At 34.1% G+C, this 16,002-nt stretch overlaps 1 protein-coding gene across 5 annotated transcripts in view; it reads left to right on the top strand.

The window, feature by feature from the left end:
- The window catches only part of diaph3 (diaphanous-related formin 3), a 478,885-nt gene extending 464,218 nt beyond the window's left edge, over window positions 1–14,667 (top strand). For 4 of the 5 annotated variants that reach the window (XM_087272225.1, XM_087272219.1, XM_087272221.1 and 1 more), the window contains one exon: window positions 12,297–14,667. In XM_087272225.1, the coding sequence (XP_087128351.1) occupies window positions 12,297–12,556 (260 nt within the window). In that variant the 3' untranslated portion in view covers window positions 12,557–14,667. 5 annotated transcript variants of the gene reach the window in all.
- Window positions 14,668–16,002: the final 1,335 nt, after the last annotated feature.

The raw sequence follows: 16,002 nt of genomic DNA on the forward strand, positions 1-16,002 counted from the left end.
TGTTCACCACACAATTTCAGTTTCCCGGAACATGACATCTTTAAACGGCTTCAACTTTCTGAACAGTGTTTTATTTTGTGTCATATAACCATATACTGTAAAAGATATGGACGTAGTATCTGTGACGTCACCTATAGGTTTCTGAACAGCTTAAATGAAGCTACAAGTAGGCGTAGCCAATCATTACCATTCTGTTCGCACGTCATTGCACCAACCGGGGGATACCAAAGCGGCAGAGCTACAGATGCCTGCTTGCATTTTGCTTAGACAGGCTTTTCTTCTGGGAGAAATTAATACTTCATTACCTGTGGCTCGTTTATGTTCTGACCACAAGTACTTGGTTGTACACTATATAAATTAAGTGTTTGGTCTTTTAAAAGCACTGTTGTAATACATTGAGCCAGTAAGCATTGTACTTATGACGTCTTTCCATAGGAGGAAAATGCTAATTACTTACAAACACTTCAAGTATGGTCTGTGTTAGTAAATGCAAGGCTATTTATGAAATGCAGGCATAACACTGTATGACAACTTTTCAAATTACTGTTCTAGAGCCTAGAGCTAATCAATCTTTCAGATTCTGTAGTGCATTCAAGTTCTAAAGAAAAATATAAATGATAATTTATCTTAAGTAAAACAAATACATTCATAGATATGGTATATAATTTCACTCATCTAGGAAATGGAGGCCACGTAAATGGTTTGTGAGCACAATCAAGTGCACACAGCATGCCATATCATCTGATAATTGTAGGAGATAAATCTAAAAGGCAATTGACTGTGTAAAGTCACATAAAACAAAACAAGTTCCTAATAGCATAGAAGGTCAAGGTGCTCCAGGATTGGCCAGCCCAGTTACTAGACATGAACAATAATGAGCATGTCTTTGGTAAGATGGAGCAGGCATCGAAGATGAATCCAAAGAATCTTGATGAACTCGGGGGGTCCTAAAAAAAAGCTTTCTTTGCCATTCCAGATGACTTCATGAAGTCAATAAGTTATCCGAGTCGTTGCAAAGATGTATGGATGCAGTGGTCCAAGATCATGGGAGTCACGCACAATATTAATTCTTTTTCCACTGCACCATGAATTTATATTCTATACTGTACATTATTTCTGTTAAGTGACAAGAATTTTGTCTAAGCAAAGTCAAACCTTACTGTCCTAATAAATATTTTATTTTGGTAAAATAAGCGTAATCTAGAGGCCTTTGCCTTTTTATATAAGCCACTTCTGATAGTAAATGATCAACTAGAAGTCAAGTTATTATTTGTTGTTCCTAAAACTTGGATAGGCAACAAGACTTTTGTCAGGTAGTGTATAGTCTCAAGTTTTATTTTTCATTTTATATTTATTTTGTACTTTAGTATCTCAAAAAGCATTTCAGTTTGGTAAGTACTTGTGACAAAACGATTCTGGCTGTTGAAAATAAACAGAAGAACGAAAGCACTGGCATTTTTTTTTCACATTTCTGTTGTACTGAACCCCTATCAAACCGTGACCCGCAAAACCCCAAAAAGTACGCAGTATACCCTGATTTCTGTGTGCTATTAAGCTTAAAAATACTTGTCTCTCTGTCCATCTTTGTAAATGCACTGTATTTAAAAAAAAAAGTTATATGTTGTTTTTATTTTATGGTGATATTTTTTTAAATTATGTACTCTACAATTGTTCACAGAATTTTGGAGCAGAAAATCTTTTTCCAGATATAGGCTTTCCTGTTTCTACCGCAAAGCAAAATCATGCTATTTTCCATGCTAATGCACCTTCAGCCATTCACAAGGTGCCATTTCCAGCTCTATGGCACCAGGATACAGTCAGACGGATGGTCTAATCAGTCCTAATACTTCTATAGATTAAATGGCGTGCAGAGGGGGAAATTACATGTCGCCGATTGCATTGTGTAGAGCGCTGATTGGTGCGGGACGGGCTCCATTGCAACTAATGGGACGGCTGTGTGCGTATGAACTCATTAGACTGATCAAGTGCCCTCATCGGCTGTCACGTTCAGTAGAGTCTCCTGACAAAACTTCAGGAGAAGAGTGAGGAAAGACTGGAGGAAAGTGAAGAGATGAAAAGAAAGCGAGCTTCTCTCCAGCCCTTCAGTGCAAATGCAAATCCAGCAAATGATCTCTAAAGTCAGAAAAGCACAATTTTTTTTTATTATTATTTGAAGAGAGGAATGAGAGTGTCATTCTTAGATGGCACAGTCTGGACGTGAGGGTGTTTTTATGAGGAGGTATGAAACTGATGAAAGGAACATGGCATTCAGATTTCTGCCTCAGCATGTATTTGCTTCATAGACGCTCAGGGGATGAACTGATTGCAGTGTTTTGAGAATATTAATTGAAAGTTTTCAGTTATTGGCCAGAGAGATGAAAGATTAGATTGTAGGTTTTTTTTTAAGAGTTAAATTGACTGTTGCATTTTGAGACTGACCTGCTATAGAACACATGTGGAGTCATGTTAAACATATGTTTTACAGCATAATTATTTTATTCTCAACCTGATTCAATTAGTTTAATGTTACAAAAATATTATCTATTTATCCATCCATCCATCAATCCATTCAATTGTCTGTTTGTTTGTTCATCCTTCTATTGGCTACTTGTCTGTTTGTATGTCAACCCATCCATCCGTCTACTTGTCTGTCTGTATTTCAATCCATCCATCCATCTACTTGTCTGTTTGTTTGTCCATCCATCCATCCATCCACCCATCCATCCATCTACCTGTCTGTCTGTCAGTCCATCTCTCCATCCATCTACTTGTCTGTTTGTTTGTCTAACTCTTCATCCATTTACTTGTCTGTTTGTTTGTCCATAGACCCACCACCCATTCATCATTCACCACCATATATCATCCATATCCATCCATCCCTTTGTCCATCTATCTATCCATAAATATTCATAGATATCCATCCATCTGTCTATCCATCTATCCATCCATCCATTGATAATTGTAGATATCCATCCATTCATAACCATCCATCCATATATCCATTTATCTATCCATAGATATTCATAAATATCCATCTGTCTTCGCATTTATCCATATATATATCCACCCATCTACTTATCCATTTATCCATCTATCCATAGATATTCATAAATGTTCATCTATCAGTCCATTTATCCATCTATAGATTTATATATGTCCATCTATTTATCTATCTATATATCCATCCATATCCATTATTCATCCATTTATCCATCTGTCTATAGATATTCGTAGATGTCCATCCATCCATTTATCTGTCTATTCATTTATCCATCTATCTATCCATAGATATTCATAGATATTCAATTATCTATCCATTTATCTATCTGTCTATTCATAAATATTCAGAGACATCCAATCATCTATCCATTTATCCATCTATCTATAGATATTCATAGATATCCGTCCATCCATCCATCCATCCATCCCTATATATTCATAGATATCCATCCATTTATCCATCTATCTATCCATAAATATTAAATATCCATCTATATCCAGCCATCTATCAATTGTCAATCTATCTATTCATAGATATTCATACATATCCATCTATCTTACCATCTATCTATCCATTTATCCATAAATCTATCCATAGATATTCATAGATATCATCCATTCATCCATCCATCCATATATATTCATATATATCCATATCCATCTTTTTTTTTTTTTTTGGCCACGGATACATTTTCACCTTTTCATTAATTGTACCTTAAAACTAAACTAAATAAAACTAATTTAAAATAATTTTTAACTGTAAAAAGCTTTTTTTTTAAAAAAACACAAACAAATGACTATATATGGAACTATACATGTTATTTTAAAGAAATCAATGCTTGAAATATATGTATAATTTGTATATAGCTTTTTCAGTCAAAAAAAAACATAACCTAAAAAAAAGGTTTTATATGCTAGAACCTGACTGGGAACCACATCTTGTTTATTCTTTCTCCTCCTCCTCCTCCTCTTTCTCTCTTCCTTAAAAAGTTTGGAAATTCAGCTTCTTCTCAGTGGAGGGTGAAGTCATGTAGCTGTGCTCGTGTTTTAACTCTCATTAAGACACACAGACCTCGTCCTCACACTAATGAGAGACATGCTGCCTCTTCATATCAACAGGGTCAGTTTGAGGCAGAAAGAGAAGAGAATAAAGATATTAAGCAGTATGGAGCCAAACACGCTCTTATGGAGAAAAAGAACGGATTTTATTTTAAGAACGGTAACAGCAAATGGGACGAGCAGGAAATGAAGGCGAAAGAGGAAGAGCCAGAGAGACTAATGAAAGTGGCCTGAAGCAGAGGGCAGAGAGCGGCACACAGAGACAAACGACTGCACATTCACATGAGGCAGTAATGAGAACTCACACACACACACACACTCTCTCTCTCTCTCTCCTGTACTGTACATTACAGACACTGTTCATCTCAAACCTCTCATTTACTCTATATGACACAATGAACTAGATTCTCTTCCATCTCCGCGAGCTAGAACTAAATCACAGACCTTCACTAACATTCCTGAAGCACATTACTTTCAGTTGTTTACTAATGTGAATGCTGGGTTTTTAGAAGGTCCTGTTGTTTTCAACATTGATAATGGGGCATCAAATTAGCATTTTTTTTTTATGATTTCTGAGAGACTGTGTGGCACTGCAACCTGTGTGACTCACATGGGCAATGCAAAATCTTGGTAGGGCTGCATTTTTTGTGTGTAATATATAGTTATATTTAATATATTTTAAATTAGCTATTTATTTTTATTTTTTACAATTTTTGTTTTAAAATGTTGTTCTTTGTCTTAAATTAGGCAAGTGTGCAAAAAGTATTTTAGCACATCTGGAATGCCCTTTAATGGAGTAGGGCCTTTCTGCAGACTGCATAACAGAGGCATAACATAAAGGGGACCTAACTTGAATTTAGGAGACCCACATGTCAAAACTATGTTGTCGGCAAGATGGCGCAGTACCCCAACCAGTTATTAACGTCTACACCTACTCCACACCTAAAACCAACCGTCACAGTTATTAATGTCTAATTTACCCACCCCAACCCTTAACTTAACCATCATTCTTAATAACGTATACACCTACCCCAACCCTAAACCCAACCATCATTTTTAATTACATATACACCTACCCCAACCCTTAACCCAACCATCACAGTGATTAACGTCTACACCTTCCCCAAACCTAGCCCTAACCTTCACAGTTATTGATATCTGCACCCTCCACAAACCTAAACCTAACCATCACAGTTGTTAACATGACATCTACACCTTCCCTAATCTTAAACCCAACCATCACAGTTATTAACTTCTACACCTACCCCAACCCTAAACCCAACCATCATTCTTATCAACATATACACCTGCCCCAACCCTAAACCCAACTATCACAGTTATTAACGTCTACAGTCCGCAGACAGATACACTTGCTTTTAAGGGACTGTAAACAATGTATAGTTTATTTATTTATTTATTTTTTAATCATTAAAAAACTGGGAAAAAGGATTATAATCATTTCTTTTTTTTGAAAAGAAATCTACCATTTCACTGAAGTAAACGAATAAAAACGAGGAAGAACTTGATATGAAATACATTTTTTCTCAAAAACATGCTTTCTGCAACCTCAGTTTGCCCAGCTCTAAGTCTCATTCAATGTCTTAAATTAGGCAAATCTTGTAAAAGTATTGTAGCACATCAGTGAATGCCCTTTTAGGGGTGATATATACAATGTATTTTTTTTTTTTTTTTTTTTTTGAGTGAAGAAGTTTGGGAAATCTAACCTCAAATTAATTAATCAATATAATCAAAATTAATCAATATAAAACTTTATCCTTCAAAAAATAATTACAAATCTACCATTCTACCAATCTACCAAGTGGAGAAAAAAAAAAAGAAAGAAAACGCAGAACTTGTTTGCCCAAGTCTCATTCAATTCCTCAAATAAGACAAATGTATGTAAAGTGTTAGCACATCTGGGAATGCTCTTCTTAGGAACAATAAACAATGTATAGTTTTTTTGTGTTTGTTTTTTGAAAATTAGTGAAGAAAATTAATCTTGAATTAATTATTAGTAATCGTTTTTTGTTTTTCATTCCAACAAATAAATCACAAATCTACCATTTTATTGAGATAAAATAAATGAAAATGAAGAAGAACTCATTATGTAATACATTTTTCTCATAAAGAAAACTCAAAAAGAGATTAGAGAGCATTTACCCATACAGAATCTTACTACATCCTCCAGTTTCTCTGATCTTTAGTGCACTTTGCACAATTTCTTTAGCATTTCTTTAATGTTTTTGTGTTAATGACTGATATTTTCAATGAAAAATAGAGTAATGATGCTGAAAATTCTAAAATGTGTTAAAACAGAAAACTGTTTATTTAAAATAGCAATAACATTTTTAAAACTGTATTTTGGATAATGTAAATACAGTCCATATGAGTATCAGACTAAAAACCTCAAACTTCTGAACTATTTTAGTTTATTTTACTTATGTCTTCTTCATTTTCTGTAAATAATAAATTATTAATTCAATGTCTTGCTGTAAGAGACTTATTTTTTATGTGATCAAATTTCCCCCCTCAGGCCAAAAATGTGTATTTTATTTCTAAATTAGGCCAAATTGTCTGCCTAAATTCCTGAAAATCTTAAACTCACAGACAAACTATTGCAGTCTCACACCCTTTCATTCCGTCATGCAGAAATAATTCACGTCGTCTACAGATAATTCACATTTATTTAGCTATCATAGTCTTCCAGCTGTATGTAAACGATGTGATGTGTTGAAGATGCCTTTACAAGCTGTTATAAGCAGATACAAAAAGAGCTGCGCTTGAGCATATCCACTGAGAAGTTTGTTTGATGAAGAAACCATCACGTCTGTAGGCTCCTTTATTGTAGTATTTTTGCTTTGCTGTGGAAGTTTATCGCTGGCTCTTTTCTTCTCTCTCTCTTTCGCTCGTTCTCCATCCTTTCTTGTTTGTAGAGATTGTCCTTGTTTAAAGCACTCATACATCACTCTGTCGCTCGCTGCTGCGCTGAAGTCTTGCTGAGGCTCTGTTTGTAATGCTGGAGTGGTTTTTTGCGCTGTGCTTGTAATATATGCTGTCATCAGTGAGCCGAGCCGCTGCAGTAATCGCCACTGATATGATGATAAAACAGCTCAGTTCAGAACCAACAACAAAAACTTGCAGGCGCACAGGTCAAAGCAAGGTCAGCTGAAAATGGAAATCATTATTATTGTTATTTGTTATTCTTTATTTATTCATTTATTTTTCTCTGTATGAAAACGTATACATCCCTATGCTAATTTTCTGCTCTAAGGTCTAAATGGTGTGCAGTCCTTTACCTGAAGATTTTTGCTCCAGCACATTCATCTCGAAGTTTCAACTATGTGTGAAAATCAAGAAAAGATTAAGTTACAAGTAAAACTCAGTGGTTCTTATTTTAAAATTTATTTAGATATTTATATAGTTAGTACAATACTGATGATAAATCTCAGAAAATGATTTCTAGGGTTGTTCTGACAGCGACACTAGTATCGGTAATACTGGCCAAGAGTGCAAAAATTCTAGCATTGGTATCGGCTAGTATTTAAAACTATAAATCTTTCCGATAATATCTTTTAAAATGAGACTTATTTGATTCAATTCAATTCATGTTGATTTATATAGCGCTTTTTACAATGTAGATTGTGTCAAAGCAGCTTAACATGGTTCTAGTAAAATCCAGATTTCAGAGTTGAAGTTCGCTTTAGTTTAGTTCAATTCAGTGTGGTTTAAATTTCACTACTGAAAGTTCAAACACTGAAGAGCAAATCCACCAAAGCCCAGCTCCACAAGTCCTGATCCAAGCAAGCCAGTGGCAGGGAAAAAAAAAACTTCATCAATTGACAAAGTGAAGGAAAAAAAAAATGCCCGCTAGCTTTGCCTAACACTTAACACACCATTTTATTTTTAAAAAATGTTTGCGGATTTTACTTTTAAAAATAAGTTATTTTTTTCTGAATTATTCATATTCATTTTTTATATTTCTTTATTTTATGCACTGATTTTTATACAGTTCCTGTAAAACGAATAGATTTTTTTTTTCAGTTTACTGTGATAGATTTGTGGCTGAACTTGTTTCAGTAAAGTAGTAAAGTGTCCGATAATGAAAATACTGTATTTCACAGTATATACAGTGAACACAAAAGTTGTGTGTCATGTATTTTATTAATTGACCTTCATTCATTATTAATCATTATTACATGGTTTTCTGGAATACTTGATTTTAGTTGATCAATCACGAATTCAGGCACTACGTCATCTTCCCAAATTTTATATATATATATATATATATATATATATATATATATATATATATATATATATATATATATATATATATATATATATATATATATATATATATATATATGTAGCTGAACTCAGAATTATTAGCCCCTTTTTGATTTTTTGATTTATTTTTTGAAGTATTTCTCAAATAAAAGGAAATTTTCACAGTATGTCTGATAATATTTTTTCTTCTGGGAAAAGTCTTATTTGTTGTATTTTGGCTAGAATAAAAGCAGAATTGTAATTTTTTAAAAACTATTTTAAGGTCAAAATTATCAGCCCTTTTAAGCTATATCTTTTTCAATGGTCTACAGAACAAACCATCATTACACAATTCTTTGCCCAATTACCCTAGCCTGCCTAGTTAACCTAATTAACCCAGTAAAGCCTTTAAATGTCACTATAAGCTGAATTACAGTATTTTGAAAAATATCTAGTAAAATTTTATTTACTGTCATCATTATTGAGTTATTAATACCATTATGTTTATAAATGTGTTGGAAAAATCTCCTCTTCATTAAACTGAAGTTGGGGGAAAAATAAACAGTGGAGCTAATAATTATGACCTCAACTGTGTGTACATTTCCTACTAGCATTTTTTTTAAAGCTGCATTTATGATATTCACCAAATGTGATTTTTATTTTCAAAGAGAATTTAGTGCATTTTCAAATTGTGTGTGCATGTGTGTGTAAACACATTTATAACTTTATCCAGGGTAATGTGGACAAACCACTTCTCTGTGACAGGAATAGTTGGATAGTTGAAGCTAGTTCTATAAATCTTTTTACATGTGAAATGAGTTGTACTTGACTTGTGTTTCATACTCAAGAGACTCAGAAGTTCTGTAACTCTTTTAGGAAGATAAGCAAATCTTACTAAATTCTACAAATTAGATCATATAATTTCATTAGAATTATCCACTAAATCAAAAAGAATTGCCATGAGATAGCACTGGCAATATAACTAGAACACAGCTTGCTATAAAATCCCACCAATGGTAGGGATGCTTTGTCTCTCAGTTGATGTATGGTCAGTGGCAGGGAAAGAGTTCATATGAACATATGAACTCATTTTGCGATTTGTAGATATTTAAAATAAAATCTTTTTTTAAGACTTAATGTGATGTCCAACCAAGACTCCTGGTATTTCTTGTAGTAAGAGAGTGATGGTCAGAGGTCATGTCTGTATGTTGTTCAGGTAGATGTGCAGGGTTAGTCAAGCAGTGCAGAGCATTAAGTCAGTGTGACAGCTTCCCACCATCACACATCTAAGATTTAATGCTGGAAAACCTAGAAGAGGTAGAACAGGGTAAGAGGTGAGCCAGCGTTCACATGTGGGCTTTCTGATGTCTGATGTGTTGTCATGCTGTTTTACTTCTCATTTTCCTCTCTCATTTCTTTGATGACTTCAGTGCCCGGCCTCAAAGAGCTGCCAACTGAAGATACAGTCTAGTTAGCCAATCTCTCTCTCTGGACTTGCATACAAACCACACTGAAATGATTTTTAAGCACAAATTGTGTAAACAAAGTCAGAGCACAGATGTACCAACAGGCATTTGGCTGGCAGCTCAGATGCCACATGAAAATGACCAAACATCCACATTCTCCATAGTAAATTTAACAAATATTGACCTTCATAGTTTATATTTTACAATTCTGTTTGTTTTTAGCTTTAAATAAAAAAAAAGCAGTGCTGATGAGACTTCAGTGTTTGATCGCTTATGGTTTTGAGCATTTCAGAATTGGAAAAAGTGAGCAGGATATATTACAGAAATACAGTTGAAGTCAGAATTATAAGCCCTCCTAGATTATTAGCCCCCAATTTCTGAATAATGGAAAGAAGATTTTTTTCCAACACATTTCTAATCATAATAGTTTTAATAACTCATTTCTGATAACTGATTTCTTTTCTCTTTCCCATGATGACAATACATAATATTTGACTAGATTTCTTTTCAAGAAACTAGTATTCAGTGCAACTTAACGGCTTAACTAGATTAATTAGGCAATTTAGGGTAATTAGGCAAATTATTGTATAACAATGGTTTGTTCTGTAAACTATCAAAAAATATATATAAGGGGGCTAATAATATTGACCTTAAACTGGTTGTTAAAAATTAAAACCTGTTTTTATTCTACCCAAAATAAAACAAATAAGACTTTCTCCAGAAGAAGAAAAAATATTATAGGAAATAATGTGAAAAATTGCTTGTAAATTTTGTAAACGTACCAAATACATTTTGGTAAATATATATAATTTTTTTTACAGTAGATCTAATAATTCTGACTTTAAATGTGTATATATATTGAAGCATTTTGAATACACTATACCAGTGTTTCTCAACTGGTGGGTCGCAACCCAAAAGTGGGTCGTGGAAACATTTTCAGTGGGTCGCAAAGTGTGTGGTAAAAAAAAAAAAAACAACAAAAGTTTATTTTTTAACTTTTGACTTTTATTTGAATGAAAACCCTACCGTTTGACTTGTGAAATTTCATTCAATTATAGCAACAAATACGTCAAAGAGCAAGTACGAACCTGAATATGTAAAGTATGGACTGTAATATTTCTGTAATTTTATACATTTTGTTAAATGACACCAATAAAATATTGTTTATTTGTAAGTCTTGGTGATTTTCTTATGATTTATCGGTCACTACTTGTGTATGTTAACAAATAAATACAAATTAATTATAATTCCTAAAATTGTATTATAGTTCCTAAAAATTTGGGTCGCGACTTTATGATGTAAAAATGTGCGTCCCATGGCCAAACCAGTTGAGAACCCCTGAACTATTCATGTGTTTGTTTCAATATACCTGTGCTGTTGTGTATTTATGTGTGGGTTATGATTGTATTTAATAATTACACCGGTAGAAGTTCAGTGTCCCTTGTGGAAATATACATTTATATAATCCAGTTTCACATTAACAGTGATATTTATTTAACTGAAACGTTCAATTCTTGGGTTTTTAGAATTGTCATTTCATTGAAAACTATCGCAGGCCAAGTCTAGGAGACTTTTAAACCTTTGTCTTCATGCACTTTCTGATTACCAGGCAGGTTTTTGTGAATTCATTCAGGCTAAAGAAAGTCTTTTGTTGATAAAATTGTGTGGTCAGTAGCTGGGCAGGTTTCTTACGCCTTTACATGTGCTTGTGCACTATTACTGTATGTCAATGAGATCAGGGCTGGAAAATGCAGTTTATCTTGCTGACTTCAATACTTCATTCACATGCTTTGTTCAGACATGTCCACCTCCTAAAAACATATTATAGACAGGACATCTTTGTCTCAGATTAGACTTGCAATTGTCTTGCAAGAGACTCCTGTAGGCCTGTACTTGTGGACTTCTTGAAAACGCTGTATGACTGCAGACTGACCAACACGTCTCAATGAAGACATTCTGCTTGATTAAGTCTTCTGGACTGGGTTCTCATTTATTTATTTTACAACAACACCCTGTCAGAAATACTGGAAGTCTTGATACTGAATTTTGGGTGAGAGTTTTATTAAAGCATCTATAAGGGGAACTTTTCTTTTAGATCTTGTAATGCATATTCATTATCAGCGCAGCTGCTTTGTTTACAGCACTAACCAAGCAAACTCCTGCTGTTCTATAAGCTCCATGGACTAACAAAGAGTGATTTTGCATTTTTATTCAGCCTGTCTACTGTTTTTGGGTTGTATTTTTATTCTTGTTTAGTTTCAGAAAGTTTATATATATATATATATATATATATATATATATATATATATATGTGTGTGTGTGTGTATATATATATATATATATAAATATATATATATATATATTTTTTTTTTTTTTTTAAATAAATAAATAAATGTAAAAAAATGGAATCAAACAATTCAAGAATCGATCATGAAAAAGCAGTGCTAACCGCTAACTTGTATAAACGTTTTACCTGTTTTTTTCTCTCTCCTATCCTTCCTGCAGAAAACATGAAGGCATCTCTGCAAAGGTCACGGTCGCGGCAGAATATCAATTTAAACTCGACACGAGCACCCACTGCCAAGGAGCCTCATTACGAGAGCGAACCCCATCCGTCTGCAGCCCACAAGCCGACCCACCGGCCTGAGAGAGAGAAAGAAAAAGCCAAAGAGCGAGAGAAGGAAAAAGAGCAAACTCCCATGCTTTGCTCATCCAATGGTGACAGCGACGTCGAGGCCTTGCTCGCCCGCCTGCGTGCCCTATGATGACATCACCTCTTGGGTTTGACCTCTGTAGTCGCTGCGGTGACACGGACACAAAAACGAAACACAAAGCTCACAGTCACCTTTTGCTAATAAATGCCGGCAGGTTATGAGCACACACACACACACACACACACACACACACACACACATATATATATGAAAAGTCTTAACAATTAACCTTTCCCATCCGTCTCCTCTGCCCTTTTACCTCCAACAACAGACTTGTTGTCCACAGAAGTGCGAGTCTTTGTGCCGGTCAGGGCCAGGATGAAGGTCTGCCGCTGTTTTTTTTTTTTTTTTTTTTTTTTTATTAAGCAGCTAATTACCAGACAGTTTAGCATGACCTTTGGGCTAAGCGCTCGACTTTTTTATGTCATAAACAGTACAGTTATTACTCTTTAAAACGGCTTTGCTGCTCTTTAAAGAGCTCTGATGTGCATATTTTCACTTGAGCAGTTCAGATGTGTCATATATAATTCATATTTTCTGTATCCAGACACATTTTACTCCATATTTTTTTAGCTTCTTTTGCAATATATCTAATTCCTTAAAGGTTTGTTCACTCTAAAATGAATCTTTCATTCATTCGTCCTCTTCTTTTGTTCCAATTCCTGAAGATATGTACTCATCTTCAGAACTTGAGAGACCATCCATTTAAATTCTATGCACTACTGGAAGTTTAATATGATTATTTGATTAATTCCAGGCTTTTACAATCATCAACTAGCTATAGTATTCAAATTCGGTCACTGTAAACGATGTGAGAACCAATGTCCTTTGTCACATGTTACATTTTAGCTTCCTGAAGAACTAACGAGGAGATCTCTCATACACAAAGCAGGTTCTGCTTCTGTTTACGTTAAGTCATCAGAGTATATATGTGGATAAAAACCTGAATTAAATCACATAGAGTTCATATAGAGTTCATCATTTAAAGTGAATACAGACTTTTAGACATTTATATTTTGTTGAAAATCTACATTTGTATTCTGAATATGAACAAAAGTCGTTATCACTTTATTTTGATGTTCCCTTTCATGCATTTTGTTGAACTGAAGTTACGTTGCATCTGCATGCCAACTAATTCTCATTAGATTATAAGTAGACTGTGAGGTTGAGGTTAGGGTTAGTGCAAGTTGACATGTACTTGCAAAGTGTCTTATAGTCAGTCTGTTGAAGGAGCTGTATCAGCAGATATGAAGCAGACAGTCTACTTATACTCAAATGAGAATTAATTGGCATGTAGTTGCATTTGCATTGCAGCTTCTAGTCAACACAATGTGCAATAGGGACCATCAAAAAAAGCCTTCCCAAAAGTCTGTTTGGAACGATATGAAGGAAAGCAATTGATGACAATTAAAATAGGGGTATAGTAACTATAAAATGATGATTATTATCAAAATGAATAACTGTCTTCAGTGTGAATCTCCTTGTTTGTATTCATATATATCTAATCAGATTAATCAAAGAGAAAAAAAGTTTTATTATGCATGAAAATGTTTATAATTAATCATTATTATTAATGTATCATTAATTTGTTCTATTTTTGAAATAAAAATTGAATGTATTAGTTGAGTTGCGTCCCCTCTAGAGTGACGGTACTATGCAAGAGCAGCACTTCTGTATTATAAGAGCCACTGACAGCAGATTCCCATTGGCCAGGAGTATCTGTACTACATAGCAAACCTCAGTAATAATAGTGCACAGTTCTCTAACGCACATTTGTTCTCAGACCTGCTGCTTTTCCAAACAGTTCATCCTTTATTTGTTTTTGTTTGTGATTTCTTTTGTGTTTGTGTCTTTGAGTGCATTTTTTTATTTCTCATTATATAATTGGCGAGTTTTCACATTTATCCTCATGATGTTTTCTGTTCTGCCATTCCTGATATGATTTTCCTCTTTATTGCTCTCAATCAGCCGTGACATCAGAATGAGATTACCTGTGAAATCACATCTCTCTCTCTCTTTCTTGCTCTCTCATTCTCCTCGGACTTACTGCACTCGCATCACCTTTCTGATTCTTTCAAACATCATTCGTCTTATTGGATAGACATTATTAACTTGACATTCTTTGGTGAAATGTTTCAAATAAAATAAGGAAATGCGAAGTACTCTTAGTTTGGCTTTGGAACAGACAAATGTCACTTCTTTTTTTTTTTAAACTCCCTTTACTCTCTCGGTTTGGCTCATTAAAAGGGTGCATATGTTGTTGCACATCCTCTTGTTCATTCAGAAATCTCATTTTCTGCACGGTTACCTGAGAGGCGGCTGAGGTTAGGAAAGGGAGGACGGTGCCTCCTGGAGAGATGAAAGCCTTTGCTACCCACAATCACAGCGTTTATTGAATTGTAAATAATAATTAATGCTGTTTCCAAAAGGCGTACGTTCCAATTTAATTAATCCAGTGAAAATGGGGAAGGCGGTTTTGGCCTCTTCACAGCGCCAGGGCACCGGTATGCATTTGGATTTTTTTTTGGAAATGCTGGATGCACAAAATAAAACACTAATAGCAGAATAACTTGTTGCCTTTTGTGTTTTTAACCAGCGTCATACTGTAATCAAATGAAAATTTTGAAAATAAAATAAAAATACAGCCATATTATTTATAAGCTAACTAAGCTCTTATCTAATAACTATTTAAATGTTTTTTTTTTTTTTCTTTTGCCAATACCGAATTTAGAACTAAATATTTATAGCAAAAATTCTGGTTCACCACAATAGATGGTCCCCCACACACACACTTTTTCTGCTCCCTTTTTTTGTGGTGCTGGTTGTTGTTGTTTTCCACAGAGCTCTGGATTGGCATGGCGGTGAAGATCCATGGGTAATTGACAGGACATGTCAAGCAGTGACAGCAGTTGCCCAGTGTGACTTGGTAGACTCTATTTTTAACCTTTATTTTATTTATACATTTGTTTTATTATTTTTGTATTTTTCCCCTATCTTATTTGTACACTGACATTTCAAAAAGGTAAATAAAATAATTACTAGTCCTGGATTTGAATAAAAAAAAAAAATGTATTCAAAAGTATTTGTTTTATTCTATAAAGGTCTGATGTATTCTAAATTGCAATATATATTTATAATTTATTTCGCTTTTAATGCAGGCCCGTAGCTTGGGTGTTGGGGGGTGTGGTTTGAAAGACCCACCCCTCAGACAAAGGTCCACAACTTGTCCTATATAGGAGCTGATTTGTTCTATTTTGACTGCTATGCCATCATAAATTGTGAAAATAACCCTCTGTAAAAGGCTTTAAGACCAAGCGGAAGCAGAGTTCAACATCCAGCTGTGCAAGATAACATACAATCTGACTTATAATCAGATTAAATAGACTACAGTTTTAAATTTAAAAACATAAGAATTTTTTTTCTTATGATATGTGATGTAATTTGTATTTAAGTTTTTTTTCATATTTCTTTATTCTAAATGTTCAGTAATTATTTTT

The sequence above is a fragment of the Danio rerio genome, chromosome 11 (genome assembly GCF_052040795.2).
Source record: "Danio rerio strain M-AB ecotype USA chromosome 11, GRCz13ab, whole genome shotgun sequence".
Lineage (NCBI taxonomy): Eukaryota > Metazoa > Chordata > Actinopteri > Cypriniformes > Danionidae > Danio > Danio rerio.